Source organism: Netta rufina (genome assembly GCF_964035555.1).
Source record: "Netta rufina genome assembly, chromosome: 3".
Classification (NCBI taxonomy): Eukaryota; Metazoa; Chordata; class Aves; order Anseriformes; family Anatidae; genus Netta; species Netta rufina.
Window position 1 is genome coordinate 82,704,436 of NC_140125.1, and position 19,140 is coordinate 82,723,575.

At 37.9% G+C, this 19,140-nt stretch overlaps 1 protein-coding gene across 1 annotated transcript in view; it reads left to right on the forward strand.

The window, feature by feature from the left end:
- The first annotated feature begins 1,585 nt into the window (after nt 1–1,585).
- Nucleotides 1,586–19,140, forward strand: part of L3MBTL3 (L3MBTL histone methyl-lysine binding protein 3) — a 78,441-nt gene continuing 60,886 nt past the window's right edge. The window contains exons 1-4 of the mRNA XM_084284971.1: nt 1,586–1,711; nt 3,071–3,182; nt 16,503–16,614; nt 18,587–18,746. Of these exons, the coding sequence (XP_084141097.1) occupies nt 3,081–3,182; nt 16,503–16,614; nt 18,587–18,746 (374 nt within the window). The 5' untranslated portion in view covers nt 1,586–1,711; nt 3,071–3,080. The remainder of the gene's footprint in view (nt 1,712–3,070; nt 3,183–16,502; nt 16,615–18,586; nt 18,747–19,140) is intronic.

Below are 19,140 nucleotides of genomic sequence, written 5' to 3' on the forward strand. Positions count from 1 at the left end.
AAAGCTGGAAACAGATATTTTGTTAAATGTAATTCCTTTTGGTAAATTCATTTCTATCTGCATCGCCCTGTGACCTTTTCATCCCCAACAAGAACATTTCTGAAAGCTGCAGAAAAGGACCATTATGTGAAAGTACAAGTTGTACCTTTGATTTTAATTTTAAGAGGAAAACTATAATGAATACCTTATCAAACAATAGAATACATCCTTATTGCTGATTGTTACCTAAGGAAACTCTGTTAGGTGCAATTAATTTAAAACCTGTGTGTTCTCTTAAGATAAATATGCCCTGTACCTTTCTATTACCAAGAGTTTACTTTGACTTTTTTCAAGCAGTTTACATCCTGCATCAGCAGGCTAGGCTGAAAGGCTTTTTCCCTGGGTCCTTTTTTTTTTTTTCCAATTGATTCAATTACAAAGTGTGTCTGTAACGTGAGTGGCACCATCAGAGATGCCAGGACATGATGCAGCAGCTCACTGTTGCTCCTCTCTTCAGGACAGCCACTGCTGCAAGGAAACACTTCCCCACCAACTCCCAAGCCTCTTCCCATTTTTCATTATTCCTTCTGCAGAAACCTTTGGAACATATTTGCCATAACAAACCACAGAGGGGTTGAGTGCAGCATCCACTAAATAAGATGGCAATTTAGGATTACTTAGAAACTTCAGTTAATACAGAAAGCAGCTTTGTCTGTGCTTAGCCCACCTAGCTGTGGGTAGCTCATCACACCAGTGTGCCTGGAACAGTGTGCTTTATGTCTCCCTTCATGTATTTCAGGGGAAAAATAATTTTCAGCTATTTCTTAGCAGAATAGGTCTTGTGTTTTTGTGAGAATGTCTGTGTCCCTGCCACCATGCTGCCATTGAGTTTGGTGTCAGCCCGCTCGAGTTCCTCTGCTGCAGTGCTGAAGACTGGATTCCTGGTGGGCTTGAGCTCTACAACACCCCGTGCCTGGGCTCAGATAGAGGCTGCCCAGGTTGTGTTGCGGGAGCTGCCCTAAGGAAGAGTGGTGGGTTTTACCTGGGAGAGGTTTTTAAAGACAAGGTCTAGGGATTTAGGGAATATCTCGGTTTGCATTGAATTTGTGTGTGTTTATTGATCTATTTTGAAATGAACTTTTGTGCACTGACAATATGTTTTTCGGTATTTTCTCATACAGGAGTACTAAAATGAGGGATTGAAAAGGCACTTTAAATGATGTACTTCTTATTTCAAATGTGTCACGTGAAGCATGTGTCCTTTTGTCAGAGAGCCTTCTGTAGGCACAGAGAGCTGTTGACCCCATCTCTGAGCCCTGCCTGACGTGTGGACCGAAGGGGAGCACAGCCATTTTCACCATGGGTGGTGTTTCCTGACTGAGGTCCTGCTTCAGAGCAGTTGTGTGCTGGCTGTAGCATAGCAAAAGTGCTGAAGGTGTGAGGTGTTGCTCGGGGTGGTAAGGACTACACAGTCCTGCTGCACATGAGGAGGAAACTGAGGAGAAACACAAGGGAAATCATACCGCAGACACAATGCTGGAGTAGTACCTCTCTGTAGTGGTGGTGTTCCATTGACTGCTGAATTTTTTCTAATGAAGAAAAATGTAAATTTGAATATTTTTTCACACAGTGGAATTAATTAGCTAAGCATTTTTCTCCTAAAACTTTCAGTCGAAAACTTCTGGAAGACCTGAGTTTACTTCCGCTTGGTTTGCGTCTTCTTCTGTTATCTGTGAGTGAACAAATGTTATGCTCAGTTTTGTTTGTTTTTTTTTTTTGTGGAAATTTCAGAATCTTAGAGAGTGTTAATAGACATTTGTGGAAACTTGATTTTGGGAGTGGGACCTAAGTTAAAAATTAAAACATCAAAAAACAAGGTCAAGCAACTGAGGAAACTTGTCTACCTATTTGAATTTCAAATACCAATCCTTGCAGGAAAAGCTTTCAGGCAGCCTGCAGACAGAGTACGAGGTTTAGGAAGTGTTTGTTAAAGAGTTTAGAGAGTATAAGTTTGAAAAGAGAGAAGCTTTTGCTGACAGTTCACAAACTGAAGGCAGAACTCATTTTGCAACAGATTGCTTCAGCTGCTAGGCACAGCACAGAAGTCCCTCAGAAAGAAAATGAATGAGTCAGATTTCACATCAAGAAAATATTAAATTAGGTGTCAGGACACAAATTTTGAGATCAGTGGGTTTCTAAGAAGCAGAAAGGAAGAATTTGGTGCTAGTCCCAAATGGCTGCTAAAACCATTTGCAATTCAGTGCAATTGATATCATCTTTGTGATAGTGAGAAGTGCTGGGCCAAAGGCAAGGGCCAGTGGTATGTGTAATGCAAGTGTTGCTTGTGCAGATTATTGGAGGTAAACTCTTACCACAGGATGGGGTGTCCAAGTCCACTCTTTCTGAAGATAAATATTTTCTCTTCTGTTTCTACTGTACCAAAGCAGAGGGATCTGGTAAAATAAGGACTTGCAAAGCCGAAATTTTCTCTCCTGCGTATGTACTTGTCTACGTCTAAATGAATTTTACAAATACAAATCAAATATTTGGTGAAACTGTATAGAGACAGGCAAGGAATATCTGGGTCTCCTGAGTCACACAATGAAAATGACAGACAGTTTCAAATTCATTTTGCAATTTTAATTTGAACTTGGGTAAATCTTTCCCATCAGCATGTTATGAGATATTCAGTAAAACCTTAATATCTTCTATACTTAATAAGTTCTTTAAATCAGTTCTTAATATATTTCTGTCTCATGTTCCCCAGAACAAATGTTTTTTTTTTGGTGTACTTAACATGTGTTTTCCCCATGTCAATTTATTTGCAATTGGAAATTTCTCAGTTCTCTCCAGTTCTTGTTGCTAGCCTCCTAGTGTATAAAGCAGGGATTACATTTTATGGTTTTCCAAAGATTTTCCCTTGTTTATTACTGTCATCACTTGTCCACATTGTCAGCGTACTGAGAAGTGTTTAATACTAATCCATGGAATGCTTTGAAGAAATGTCCAGTGAAATGATTATTAAACCATTTTTAGCATTTTCAGATTTTTTCTTCTTTTTTTTTTTTTTCTTCTTGTTTTTTTTTTTTAGTGCATGCATCATGAATGAATCTGCCGCTAGTGGAAATGGTCAAGAGTTTGATGTATTTAGTGCTATGGACTGGAAAGATGGCATAGGTACTTTGCCGGGAAGTGACTTAAAGGTAAGATTTGTAATTTTTAATAAGAAAGATACAAATTTTAAATGCCAGAGGAGTATATTTCACAAGCTGGTGTGTAGGTATCTCCTTTTATGAATAAAACATGAAACTGCAGCTCAGAGTTCAGAGACTGTATCCTGTTAGCTTTTAGCTCTGGAGTTTCTTGATTCAGTTTCTGGTGCTGGCAAAGACAACAGTCATCCCCGTAGGAAGGCATAAATTAGCACTGCCTCACTATACAGACAGAAGTAATCAAGTGCACAAGAAATCTCAAAATTTAAGTATGAAGATTCAGTCCACTTACATTGCTGTCTCACTAAGAATCCCTGTACTGTCACTGATTTTCACGGTCTCATATTCTTAGTTCTTTTTATTTCTAAAAATAGTTTTGTTTGTTTGTTTGTTTGTTTTTGGTTTTTGTTTTGTTTTGTTTTTGTTGTTGTTGTGTTTGTTTGTTTTTTTCTGTGCTTTTGTCATGTGGATGCCTAGCAAAATGAATAAAGTGAGTGCTTCTAAGGTTCGTATAGTTTAGAAATTAGAATAGCATTGGAATAGTACTTTTAATTATTTTTTTCACACCACATGCATTTACCCAAGTAAATTATAACAGTTCTATTTTCAAAATATTTTATGTATTAATCTTTTTTTTTTTTTTTTTTTTTATAATACTTTTTACCATGGCCTCATCTACATTAGCTAAAAATACAGCTTTGGTATTAGAGATTTCTTGCACTATTTTTCCTGTTGATTGTAGTTGATATTTTCCTATAATCCCATTTAGACTAACATTGATGAGGTTTTCTCATAGTCCAATTTTTAATTGGAATCTCACAAATTTGTTAGAAAATGTGAGTTTTTAAAGGAACTTTACATTCCTTGGTGCCTAAAACAATTTCTTGTGTTAAAAAGTTAAAAACGTGAAATTTGTGGTACATGTGTTGTGCATGTTATTTTTTTTCATTTGTTTGTTTGGTTTGGTTTCGTTTTAGAAAACAGAATCACAGAGTAAAATCACAGATTAATTTTCTTTGGAAAGAAGCTCAAGACTTTCTAGTCTGACACCTCATTCAAAACAGGGCCAATCTAAACCAGGTTGCTCCATGCCTTCCCCAGGACAGGTCAGACTGCCTCTAGGGCTGGAAATTCCACCACCTCTGGGCAAACTGTTCCAGTATTTGACTACTCTCATGGTGTTTTTTCCACTCACTGATAGGATGCATGATAGAATATCCTGAGTTGAAAGGGACCTACAAGAATCATCAACTCCTGGGTTCACACAGGAGTATCCAAAAATTAGACCATGTGTCTGGGAGCATTTTCCAAATGCTTCTTGAACTCCAGCAGGTTCAGTGTCATTACCACTTCCCTGTGGAGCCTGTTCCCATGCCCAGCCACCCTCTGAGTGAAGAACCTTTCCCTAATACCCGGCCTGAACCTCCTCTGTCAGAGCAAAATGCCGTTCCCTTGGGTCCCAATTGGCATATTGTGCCAATGCACATGACATGCTATGCACTGAAGGCAAGATTTAGTAAAACAAAATTATTTTTAACAGTACATTAGGCAAACACCCCAAAGTACTGATTCCTTATGCTGATACTGTCTTGGTATAAAGGGATGAGATTATCCTCCAGAAAAACTTTCCCCTTTAGGAGCTTGTGCCTGTTGCCTAGACCCATCCTCTTTATATCCTCACATTGAGTACTTGAAGACAGCAGTTAAATCTCTCCTTTTGTTCTTAAGATGGCACAAGTAATTTCCTCAGCATCTCCTAACCTGTCATCTGATGCAGCCTCTGTTTGTTCTGGTGGACATCTGTGGGACTTGCTCCCATACGTCAACGTCTTTTTTGTACTGGACACAGCAGTCTGTATCTGGTCTCCCCAGAACTGAGCTGAGGTGAATAGTCAGATGCCTTGACCAGATGGCTACCCTCTTGCTAAAACAGCCCCAGATGCTTTTGGCCTTCATTGCCTGAGGGAATGTCATGACGCTGCAACAGAGGAGGGTCAGGCTGGGTATTAGGAAAAGGTTCTTCACTCAGAGGGTGGTCGGGCACTGGAACAGGCTCTCCAGGGAAGTGGTCATGGCCCTGAGCCTGCCAGAGTTCAAAAAGCCTTTGGACAACGCTCTCAGACACATGGTCTGATTTTTGGGTGGTCCTGTGAGGAGACAGAAGTTGGACTCAATGGTCCTTGTGGGTGCCTTCCAACTCAGGATATTCTGTGATTCATTGCTGCCACGGGTCTGTTTCTGCAAAGCTGCTTTCACACAGCCAGTCTCAGGCTGTACTGCTGCATGTTTTTATTCCATCCCAGGTGCAAGGCCTTGCATTTGCTTCTGCAGAACATTACGAGATCTTGTTAGCCTATTTCTTCACTGTATAGAATTCTTTTTTTCTGAACTGCAGCAGTCCAGCCCTCCAGTGTACCAACGACACTTCCAATTTGGTAATTTGCTTTTGCTGCCTATATAGAAGCCTTTCTTTTTGACTTTGCTATTTTCTTCTCCTGCTGAACTTTGGGTTTCCTAATTCCATTGTTGTACTCTTGAGCAATGTCTCTGTACACCTTCTCCGTATAATGTTTCCCCAGTGTTACCTTCTGCATACTTCCTTTTCCATTTAAACTAAGTCAGGAGTTCCCAGTTCATTCATGCTGGCCCTCATCCACATTCCCTTAACTTCTTGCACATTGGTATATGTCTTGTGGTGTGAAAAGGTTGACCCTGGAGATACCTAGCTTTCCTGGGCCCGTTTACCCTTCCAAAATCTGCTCTCCTGAAATTCAGTGCTGTTATTTCATTGTTCATTTTGCTCTTTTCTCTTACGATTGCAGACTCCACCATCATATGGTCACAACTGTGAAGGTTGACAGCAGCCTTCATGTCCCTAACCAGTTCTGTATTTTTTAATAAGTTCAGAATTTTAAAATATCTTTATATTTTAATAATAGAAATTGTGTTAAAGGCAAGCATAATACCAAAAAGTTGGAAGAAGGAACAAGAAGGTACAAAGCAAGAAAGTATAATATCATATAAATGACTAGTACTTCCTTTTTTCAATTCTGGTTGCCCTGTGTCAAAAGAAACAAAACAGAGGGAAAGGTTGGGTCATTAATTAGTAAAGGAATGGGAAAGCTCTACTAAGCACAAAGAAAGTAAAAGAACTAGGGAGTTGTAGCTGAGTGTAATTTCAAGAAATCATGTAAGATTCTTCACATCCTGGAAGAAAGCCTGGACTTCATTTTAAGGTTGTTCTTATGGCCAGCTGATTATTAGGGCACAAACAGGATACCAGATTTTTGGACAGAGGTTCATTCTTTAGGCCAGGCATTAGGGAAACAATGAGAGGTGAAATGGTGATGTACATAGAATAATGAAAGGTTATTCTTCAGAGATGACAGGCCAGGTAGCATTTTGGTTTGTCTGTTTGTTTTTAGTAATGCAAGAGCAAGGAGATACTCTAGGAAACTGAAATGAAGCCATTCTAAAACTGACTGAAGGAAGAATATTTTCCAACAATGCAAAATTACCCTGAGGAGCTCAGTGGACCAGAGAATATCAAGACTCAGTGAAGACTAGACATTCATGTAAATAAGAAAACAATTAAGGGTGTTAGACTAGTAAGGATTTTAAGCTTTCAAAAGAATTGTAACAACTTATTTTTCAGGGTTGCTTCTAAATAATGACAATGAAAAGGGTGACTAATCTCTTGAAGCTGTAAACGTGCTCACAGAAAATACATCATGCTCTTTGTGGAATTCTGAGAATAGGGTTGATTTGAATGGTCTACCTGAATTTTCTTGTTTGAAGCCTATTTTAATACTGTGTTATAGACTTCAAGAAAATGGCCTTATGTAGCAGTTACTTCTTGTAAACTTGTATGTGTCTTTAAAAAAATTTTAATATCCTTGTTCCACTAAAGACCCATTGCCATGTATTTACATTGAAATACAATTGAAAAATGCAGTGAAAACCCTGTAGTAGCCGTGTGCACAAATCCAAAGATTGTATTTTTCTTGATTGGTAATAGATTGGAGTTCCTGATTTTTATGCAATAAATAATATGCAATAGCTGAACTCTGTAGTAATGTATTGCTCACACACCCAGCCCCATCAACAGAGGTTATCAGGCAAGCATAGCTGATATAGCTGTATGTAGCTAGCAAAAGGAACCACTTTTTTAAAGAAACACTTCATTTTTGTGAATACAAGTTCCTCCATAAATGAAACTGGTGAAAACCATTTTAAGTAATGTCAAACACTTGAAATATTTACAAATAACTTTTCTCAGTGTTCTCTAGATTTTGTTCATATTTAAGTTTTCTTATGATGCAGAAGAACAACCAGATATAGGTAATTATTCTTTTTTTTTCCTTTTTGTTATAAAATCCTATGGCCAGTTTCATGCCTACTAGACTTCAGAGAGATACACCGCACCAGGGGGCAGTCATTTCCTAGCTTAATGAAAATGAGGGAGCCATGTCAAGCCTCTGTTCTCAGCCATCCTGTGGTCTCTTATGTATACATCTGTACCAAAATCAGTAAAATGCTGAATATGTTCTCTTCCCGTGATTTTGTGCCATGTTAACTGTTAGATTTTTGTCATCCATAATTGGAGGAGGCTGTAGAAACACATTCTCGTAACAGATTTACTTAAAACTTGTTAGTAAAAATAGTCTTAAAATTGTTAATATTTCTTGAACGCTGTTTTGAGCATTCTCTATGACAGATGAATAGTGAATATTTGTGGAAAATGCTAGAATTTCAAATTATACAGAGGAAAAGGAGAATTAAAAATTATACAGCATGATGCACTGTAGACCAGGAAGAAAAATTTTAGCATTGTATATTGGGAGTTCTTTCAAGATGTGTAAATAAAACAGAAAATGTGAATTCCAGTTTAAAATAGTTTACAAATCACAGAATGCCTTCATGTGGCAGACTAAGTAATATATGCTCTTCTGAAAAATGTCAGTGCTCAACAGTCACTCTGCATGGTGTGAATGTGAATGTGAAATACTTTTTTTTTTTTTTTCCTTGAAGTCCATGTACTGAGTGCAGGCAGTAACACAATCACTTCAAGATTTAAATGTACTCATTAAATTGGAAAAGCTGTAATAATTTATAATTACTTCCTATCATGGTGACATAAGTTTATGAAGTACTTCATAATGAGTTTGATTTCCAGTGCTTGTACTTTGAGAATAAACTGTTACATACCGCATGGACAGAGTTTTGGTCACCATTTCCAACTTGCAAATTGTGATTGCACTGAAAAAAAGAGACAAAAATTAAGAAATTAAGAGAAATAAAGAAATTAACATGTAGATAGAGTTAGGCAGCTAATATTGCAGAAAAACAGCTATAATAGTGGATCAAGAATGGTAGAATAATGGTCAGCTAAGGAGCAGTGCTGGGTGTTTTCAGCCAAGAAAGTAAGGAAGGTAGCTGAGATTCAGAGCGCTGTGTTTTGGACTTAACAGGTGCAACAGCTCAAGACAGTAGCATGCATCCTTCCACCTGCCTGTTCTGAAATCTATTCACTCTGTAGTGAGATAATTAACGTTTTGAAAACAAGTTACTTTTTTCTCATGTGATTATAAGGCAGAAATACCGGCTGTGTTTCAGGCAGTGACTAACTGCAGTGCTTTCTTTGTGTAAGGCCAGTTCTCTTCTGCAGTAGCATGGGCTACACTTCAAATTCAAAGAGTCAGTTCTCCATCGGGCTGAGGGTTTCTGCAGGAAACATCAACTAATGGGCAGCAGCTAAATCACTGTCCTACCAGGAAGGCATAATTAAGAGAGGTGCTGGATTCTTTTCAGGGAAGCTGGGAAGGAGTAGTATAGGGAGGAGAAAGCAAGGCAGGATAGACTTTTCTGAGATCACATGTGAGCCCCAGCAGATGTACCTAGTGGTCTTTCACCACCTGGAAATGCCTTTCTTCTCTTGAGTTCTAATGTAATTAGAATTAAGCTCAGCCTGTTCTGTGCTTCATTGCCATGGATTTTTGGTTAACTCTGTGCATTGTGATAAAATGTGATGTTACCTTCGACTTTGTAAAAAAGAAAGACCAGCCAGGAAATTCCACTATTAAAACTACTAAAACTCCAAAGTCAAGAAATGCCAGAATTAAGTTTGCCTTTGGATCTTTAATTGGGCTTCCCCATGAGTGGTCATGATCGTAGTCTTTACTTATTGGATCACATGCTATTTTACCACAAATTCTACTACACTGAAGAAATGGGAATGAAACATGGTCATTTACTAAATAGTGATTTTCTACTGCATTGTTTGCTGTATATACTCTGAGACTTGTAAATATTCAGGCAGAGGATATCAGGAAGAAAAAGGAATAGTTTTGTGATTGGTGCAGGTCAACACCACACGGGAAGGCTTGGTGCTGCATTTGCTCATATCACAGCCTTCCTATGTGGTGCTGAACGACTCACTGAAACCAAAAATTTGGCAGGTAGCCATTTGTTTTGTATTTGTCATTTGTTTGGTTTCCCTGGGAGATATTAACATCTGGTATTTAGAAATGTTCTGGCTGCAATAATTTGGAGCCAGGGGTGCTCTATAGGTCAAGTTCTGGATCAATAAGCATCTTGGCAGTCAGGAGCATAAATATGTCCTGACATATCCAACAGAGCCTTGACTTCTGGCTCTGGCATGGATTTATGTGTTACCTTAAGAAAACCTCTTTGGTTGCAATTTCCTAGTCAAGTGGAGATAAGACAGACTGAGTTTGCAGTGGGGAGACATCACAGAGAAGCCTTCTGGTGCTAAGATAATTCTTGAGCAATCTGGAGGGAAAAGTTTGAAGAGACTGAAAATGGCTAAGACTAGAGTAGCTAATAGCTAAGTTTCCTCCAGACAAGACTGAGGTTTGGGGAAATGTCAGTCTCTCACTAGAGGTATATGTATGTCAGTCTCTCTTTCTAAAAGTGTATATTTGCTGATGGTACCTAGGTTTTCAGCTGAGAGTGATAAAGAAAATGTCCCTTTTATTATTTGGGGGGAGAAAGTTGTAATTTGATAGTAATCCTTTCAACTGTTTCCTGTTTGTGCCTGCCAGGATAGGAGAGAAAGGTTGCTTTGGGATACAAATTGTTAGCTCTTCCTTATTACTGCAGGATCTGCTTATTGCAGTGGTACTGAAGCATCTTAAAATCAATTGAGGATTGCTTGAAGTACCTGACTTCCTTGCTGAGAGCATCATGACAGAAATGAGTGATTCCAGTCTGGGAGTCATGGATCAAAATCACTGCCTGTTGATCGTGGTGTGGAATTTAATCTATGCTGATGATGATTTAGGGAGCTCTAAATAGCCCAGGATCTTACTTAGCTTGTTCGTCTTTTGCCATGTTGGAGCATGCAGGCTGGATCTGTCCTCTTCTCTAAAAGAGGGGAATAGCCAGGTGCTGGGACTCATTTCCCTAACCTTCTATATATGTGAAAGAATCAAAATTTTGTGACCAGGCAAACTCCAGAAGTCAGGTGCTTGACAAGGACTTTGAAACAAGCTGGGAGCAGGGTTCTCAGACTGATGAAGAGCTAGGAAGAGGTATTCCTGTTCTTTTTGTGAGTGGCTGAGAACAGACATACTGTTTCAGGAGTCGTTTTGCAATGCATTGTAACAGTAATTGATAGAGTGCCTCAAGCTTTTTAAATACATACTCCTTGTTATATCAGGTTTGTTGTTTGTTTGTTTGAAGAAAATAAGCAGTCATTCTGCTTCCAAACAATGGAGAGTAAATAAGACTGACATCACTAGTTGAAGAAAGAGTATAAAAATACCCGACAGCTGCCTCATTTTCTGAATACTATCCAGCCTGTGCCTGAGGCAGGGGTTCTGTGGAAAAAATAGTATGCAATCATTCATGTGAAGACTTTATCACAGACATACACACAGCGAAAGGGGTATGGTTGAACAGACAGGTTGAATAGACAAGTTGAAAAAACAAGTTGAATCTGACATTTACTAACTTATTCAGATTAAATAATATTTTAAAAAAGTTTGGCATGTAATAGCAAATGGTTGGACATACAATGTCTATAGGCGATTCCTTTGCTCTGAAGAGAGAAAGAGCTGTAGAATGCCAGAAAGGCCTTAATTTGTATGAGCAGTCTCACTGAAATCACTGGGGATGTTCAAGATTGAAATCAGGAATGTTTGCTAGGTAGAGATCAGAGTATAGTTTTTTGTATTCCTGGTGTCCCAGGGTCCTCTTTACAGAGTGTTGTATAATTCCATTACTTAAGTCTAGTTATTTCATAGACATGATGAGCATTTACCCAATCTATTTGTTTTGGAGAACACAAAATTTGCAGGTTGCATCTGAGCTAGTCCACAATCACACTGCTTTGTGGTCAATATAAGTTTTATTCTTGAAGTTACTCTCAGAGTGCAGTAACAATTGTATTTATTGCAATGAATTCTTTGTCCTAATCTTGCCCAGTAGATGGTAGTGTTGGCCATGTTTTGTAATTTATTTTAGAGTGTATTAAAATTCATTTTTTTCCTTTTTTGTCTTCTGCATTTGATTTGCCTTTTTTAATTATTTCTTTTTATTTTTTATTTTTTTAATTTATTTCTGCCTCCCCTCCCAGATAATATTTTTACCTCATAGAAAACAATAGTAGTCTTTATTCTGGTTTGATAACTCTGTGTACTGATGAGATCTCACATATTCCTAAAAGGGCAGAAGTAACAGTATGTTGAGTTAATCTGATCTTTGTTGCTCTGAAGTAGACACATACGGTAGCAGGGAATTAATTTAGAATGGGTTGTATATATTTTTTCCCAATAGGTTTGAGTTTCTAAGAACTAATCTGCAATATGGTAGACTGTTGTAATTGTGTGCAAAGTTATTTTCATCTCACATTGAATGACAAATACTGAATATTTTTATGAAATCTGGAACAAGATAACTAAAGGCCCTTTTAGCATATAATTCCCCTAAATAAATCTACAGAATGCCTCCTAGCCTGCATGATAACACAGATAACTTCTATTAGAAATAAAAAGGTCCTAAAGTCACTGGAAAGGGACAGAGGAAATCCATCTGTAGAATGGATAATGCATAGAGTTATGCATTATCAGGTTCTGGACCCCTTTCACTGAGAAAAAGTGAATTTCTCAGCTGAGTGCAGCACATGGTAGGCAAGGCTAATCGAAAGGCTGGAGTACCATTTTCACATGAGGAACAGAAGCAGCTTGTGTTTAGCCTGGCAAAATGAAGCTTGGGGGTGCATAATTCCTAACTTCAGATGTATATCCAGAGAGTAAGCACTGTGGAGAAGGAAGGGGTGTTTAATCCATGGAGTAATGTTGTGTTAAGAATAAGTAGGCATACACTGACTGTGAATAAAGTAAATGGAAAGTTAGAAGAAGGTTTTTTGAGAAAGAGCTTTTGGAAAGCTGTTCTTTTTTGTTGTTGTTTTGAGAAAGAACATTAAAGAAATGTTGCATGAAAGAACATTGAAGACTTTCAGTAGAGTTTACAAAAAATTGGGCAATTCTGCCTTTGCAGCTGAACTGTTTATGAAATACTTTGGCTGCTACAATTGCCTGCAGAAAACAAAGGTTTCATCTCAGTGACTTATGATACCTGTTCCAGTCCTGTGTAAATTTTAATGAAATTTTAATTAAAAAAATATTTATAGATAGTAATTTTTGAACCCTGTAGAAGAAGTTAATGTGTGGACAGTCAGAAATGTTTTGGAAACTATTTATAGTGCTTGAACAATATTTATTTAAACCTTGATTTCTCTCAATGTGTTCTTTATTTGCTGTATGAATATTAAAATGTTCCTGTGTTAAATTGACACACGTAAGCTGAAGTGCTGGTGTATCAGGGCATCATTTCCCGAGGATGTGAAAATGTATCTCAGTGGAAGTATGTATGTTTAGAAGTTGCTGTTTAATTTCTTTTTGATCCTTTAGCAGTGGAAACCACAGAACATGGTAGTTAAGTAAGTTCTGTGTTGCATACTTAACCGCTAACAATTGGACTCATTCTGCCAACCCAGCTTATGACACATTTGTGTTAAATGAAAAGAATTGCAATAACTTTAAAATGTGTATTCTTGCCCTTGCAGCTCACCTGTAGGAGGAAAGTGAAATTTCCTATCAATTGTTACTTTTATTTCTGTTTATTTTACTGTTTTTATTTTACTTGTGTTTTATTTTCACATGAAACCTGTTGAGATTTCTTCTTGTCTTCTTAAGACCTTTCTTTCCATTGGATGGGATAGAGGATTGTCTTAAAAGGTTACTTAACATTTGCAAACATATTTAACAAAAGACTGGATTTAACAGGATTAAATTCACACCCAACAACCTTTATAATTTATTTTCTTTTAAACAGTGAAGTGACAAAAATTAGGCTTCTTTGTGAGATTATTTTAAAAGTACCTGATAATGGCCTGACTGTTTCCATCCATTTTACTGTGCTTTAAAGAGAGGTTTCAGGAAATTCCTGTCACCTAATGCGAATTTATATATTTACTTAAGGAGTTTTGTGGCTAAGAAAAACATTTTTACTTCTCACAAAGCTTTTGGTAGTTCCACAGAGATTTGCTCAATGCCACCATTTCCTTCTCTGTATCACCAGCTTGGGCCTGCAGACTGTCAAGGCACCTGAAGAAATACATGAAGACATGAAGATTATATAGGAAGGAATGCCCATGTTATACCATGTTATATTTTATCTTGGAACTTGGATCAACAAAATACAGGAAATGTTCTAAGAGAGCTTTTTTTTTTTTTTTTTTTCTGTCATGCTTCCAATAGTAGATGTTAGTTGGCACATTGTTCTGGCAGCTCTTATGCTGTAAGGGCTTCATGCAGCGTATTGCTCTGTACATATATTTGCCCTGATTTTAAGCAGTTAACCTTCGTCACAAGTTTTCCATTGCTGCTCTTCCCCAACTAAAATCAAAATCAGAGCACGACTCCCCAGATCCAAGGCACTTTTCTGGTCAGCTATTGAAAACTCGTGTTGAAGTTGTAGTTTGGGAAACAGCAAGCAAAAGCAGTCATTGTCTGCAACAAGTTAGTGTCTGAACACTTACAGGGGTTGAGCGAGAGGTCCCTGACACCCAATTTTTTGCACAAGGCTGTGCACAAAGTGCACAAAGAAGTTTTGCAGGAACTAGACTGGGCCGCTGGCCTACAGGCGGTGTTGTGCTGTCCTGCCCACTGAGACAGAAGACAGTACTAGTCACACTCCCTCGCTAAACCCAGCTTGGTGTAGCGGCCCAGCTGTTAGGCTATCTCTGCTTTGAACAAGTCATAGGGTAGCCAAGAGCCTTCTCTCAAGTTGCCTGATTTTAGGCATTTCAAATCTGTCAGTCAGCCCACTGAAGTCCTGAAAGGCCATGTGATGGCAGAATGACAAGAGTTATGCATTGGTGTACTGCAGAAAGCCCTAGTGGAAAAGCAATGTGTGTGTGCTGTCAGGGCTTAATGCTGATCAGGCCATGCAGAAATGCTCCAGGTATTAACTGGACTCTTCAAAAATACCTGTGGTGTGCATGTGTTGTAGCTGACGTTGTGTAAAGGCACAGGGGTTTGCAGCAGTTGGTCAGTAACCTGGGTGCAGCCTATTGGTTGCTGTGGTGCAGCGTGGCGTTTGTGTCTGTATCCATGCCTGCCTGCTGAGGTGCCTAGTGTAGCAGTACTGCAGCTTGTAGAAACATTCCAGGTTTTGCCGTAGCATTCACCTATTTCTGAGGCAGCAGACAAAGTAGAAATAGCTAAAAGTAGCTTAGCAAAAGTAGGAACAAGATGGGGTACTGAAGTCAGCTGTGAGACACAGGGATCCTCTTCCAAACGGTAACTCCATTTCTTCTCTTTCGTTGGAGTAGCATAAATGTCTGTCTACAAACTTGAGTATGGGTGTGTGGTGTTACTTACTGCATTTGGTGGCCTTTCAAAGCTGAACTCATAGTCATTCAGTCTAGAAGGATTTATTGACAGCTTGTCCACAATTGCATTTCTGTTGTGAAAGTAGCTGATTATAAGTAAATAACTTGGCTCCAGAAGTCGTGTGTGTGGTCCTCCTCTTCTTCCTTTTCCTCTGCTCGGCTAATTATTTCTTAGCTGGTAGTTTTTGTAGGACTCTTTGCAAATGCTGAGACTGGAGAGCCTATGTTAGTGAAAATGCTGCCAGGGTATTTAAGTCATGAATCTCACCCTTGCTTCTAGTCAGAATGGCTTTCTTTCAGTATCAGACCACAGCAGGGTAGTGTGATAGCTCAAGTGGACATGGTTCATCCTGGACCCTCCTGAGGCATGGAGGAGGTGGATATAATGCCAGGCAATTGTTCCCCTTCTCATTTTCTCAATGTTAAATTGTCTAATTAGAGAAACAAATATGCTTTATGCTACTGCCCTGAAGAAGTATTCCAGCAGGTGGGTGCAGGGGAGCTTTGAAAGTCTCTCTTGGACCTAATTTTTCCTGTTGATCTCTTTTGGTCACAGCATCTCACTAATGGAGACCTGTGGTAAAGCTCTAAGAGTTACACCCCATTGCTATTTTAAGTAGACTGTCATAGACAAAATACTGCCTTTAGTTCAACCTATACAACCAGCTGGGCCTGCAAACCAAGTAGTGTCTAGGAAGCTGGAGGTTTATTTTCGTCTGGTAGCACTGTAATTATTACAGCATTTGGAAGAAGCTTTTCTGCTGGTGGCAGGATGGTATAACTCACAGTGGTCCTGTGTAAGCCCAGCATGTGGGATATTGTTGAGCCTTGCTTCTGGGTGACAGTAATATCACATTCAGCGTGTAATTAAACAGTTCATAAACTGCCTTGAGATGTTTGTTTACGGGCACTTTACAGCAGAGAAGTATGGTGTTTTGCAGGATGCTGAAATTTCTGTGTTCAGTGAAGCATTTGTATTTGATATTCAGTTCCCTTTTCTTTGATGAAAATACTCAGTGACCAGAGCACATTATTTTGCTGGCAATGAAGTACATATGGCTTGGTGATTTTCCCATGAATTTCTATTACTGATTTTTTGATTCTTTTGTTTCAGCTACATATCAAAATAATTGATATAGATACGTGTACGTGCATCTGTATTGATATTTACATTAAATTAAAATTTTAAATAACAAAATGAGTTTGTGTTTTGCTTTACAGAAATAATGCTTGTTTATGATTACTTGGGGATAAGCAAAAACACTTAGAAATTGGAACACAGAATATGGTGAGGATACTGTGTAAAAACTCTAGGTGAATAGAAGAAGATGCTGCAAGAAAGCATTAGTAAATTTTTGCTGTACTTTATGCCATTTGTTTTGTTTTACCAGTTTAGAGTGAATGAATTTGGAGCCCTGGAGGTGATTACGGATGAAACTGAGATGGAAAATGTTAAAAAGGCCACTGCTACCACAACATGGATGGTTCCAACTGCTCAAGAAGGTCAGCTAAGAGGTCACTGCAACTTTCTGTGATTGTATTTTGTTTAATATAACAGTTTTTCAAAAACTGTTTTATTTTGCCCCCCAAAATAAAATAAACTTATTCACTTAATGCACAGAGTATCTCTGATGATCTTACCTGTTTCTTGGGGTGTTAATACTTATGAAAATAAATGTATTTTAAATTAAAAGGAAATAATTCCACTGTTAAACATCTGAAGTTGAACTACAGCCATATTTTTTTTCTAACTAATTTTTTCTAAGTTTAGAACTGGTATTTTTCTATTACATTTTATTTAATTTGAAAAGAAGTCAACATCTTACTCTAAATTATTCATAATTTTTTAGATATTATTTTTATTAAGCTGGTTTTCCAGCTTGCCCACAGATTTTACTAACCTCCTACAGTTTGTTTGTGACTGAGGTCTGTAAACTGCCTTCATGTAATATTGGTTGCTACTCAACTCCTACCACCAGTCTACAGATACAGTAGTATCTGTCTACAAAATAAGGTGCTAAATGAGATACTATATTTCCTTGATTTAAAGTACTGATGTAAGTAAATACCTTTATTGTGCAAATAAAGTTAGTTTACATGGTCAGAATTCCGAAAATTTTGAGGCAGTGATGGAATATCATGAAAGGGAATATCACAGCTGTTTTGTGATTACTTACAGCTCCACTTTTGCAAATAATTGAAACACTTATACCAGTGGGAAAGTACCTTGGACCTCAGCCATGAGGTCTAAAGCTTCAGACCACAGATAATTTTGTTCGATAGGTTTCCAAGTCAGCGATAATTTCTCAAATATTCAAGATTCAAATCTGTGATGAGAGTGACAGCAATGCGATAATATAGTAGCACAGCAGATTGTATCTTTAGGCTGAGAGATAACAGTTACCTATAACAAAGCATGCAATTTCATCCCCTACAGTCTGGTAAACCTAAAAAAAATAAATCTCACTACTGAATTAAAGTGTGTTTAAGGGCATGTAAACATATTAAGTAATCATCACAAATATCTTGCATAGTCCTTGATTAATTTATTGCTCCCCAAAGATGTAATATTGCTAATATTTTCAATTATGAGAGGAAATGGTTGTTTTGAACCTCTAATGACACTGGAGTGTCATTATCCCATAAATAATGTATTACTCTGGTGGAGATAGTCTGCACACAAGAGTTCATTTGACTCCATCTTTAAAAACAGTTCGGTGCTCAAGCAAAAGAAATGGTGACTTGAAATGTGCCTTTTGCGGGTGCAAAGTCAACAGCCTGCTTTAGGAACTGGAGAAGTTTAGAATGCTGCATGCTTGCCTGTGAGTAAAAGAAACAGCATCCTCTCCTAGGCTGCATACCTCTTGTGTGAAAATCATAGCTTAGAATCATGAGTAATTCAATATTTGAAAATCTATTCATTATAAATTAGATTTTTGTTTGTTTATTTGATTGTTTGTTTTTACTTTACTTTTTTAACTTGTGTTCAACCCAGAAGAGTTGAGCAATAGCTTCTGTAGTAAAAGACTGTAACATTTAGTGACTAATTTACTTCCAGGAATAAGTTATTAATGACCTATTAGAAGATAACTCCTCAGGTGACCCTTCAGGTCAGAAATTAGGCATGTCAGCAGGACATGAGGTGATGAACTCCATGAACTCCATTCAGTGATGACTGGATAGTCAGCAGCGTGTGTGTGTGTATCACAAAATTCACTCCTTCCATGAGTAGCAACACCAGCAGTGTCGATGTGCCAGTGATAATAGAAGCATGAAATTAATAGTTTTAATAGTTTTAGTTTAGTTTTAATAGTTTTAATAGTATGGATGTGACCCCATACAGACACTAATTCTCATTTCTTCATTTTAACAAGAGCGGCATGACTTTGGTATCCTATTTGTTTGGCAAGAGCTGAAAGTATGGTTGAAAATGTATCATCTCTACCTAAGTGAAGTTACTTTTTTCATTGTGCAGCCTTTTCAGAAAAGACAGGGATCCCCACAAAGTTGAAGGAAACTGCAAAAATGGATGGACTTGTTTTCTGTGAAAACTGTTATCGGTATGGTACCATAGAAGAATTTGTTCCTGAAGGGAAATTTTGCAGCCAGAAATGTGCCCAGCAAGTGAAAAACAAGTAGGTGCTATTATAAAGCATAGATACAAAGAATTTGGCATAAATGCAGTATGAGATAAAAATGGTGGGATAAAACATTACTGGTGGGCCAAATAGATATATTAAGCAGCCATATTTTGGTCAATTTCCCGCGGTTTGTAATGTTCTTTCACTGGTTTTGGACTCAGTGCATTATGAAACTTGCTTTTTGTCTAACACTGATGTTGAAGGCAATCTTTTTTGCTCAGAGAATTCTGTGTTCTGCTGTCAGATGCAAACAGTGATACAGTCTATGGGATGTGTGAATCACTGTCAGACTCCTACCCTGTTTCATAATCATTGGAATTAAGATAATCAGTAATGAGATGGTTGGTGTGGTAAGTTAATTGTAATTAAATTCAAGTGTTGTATTATA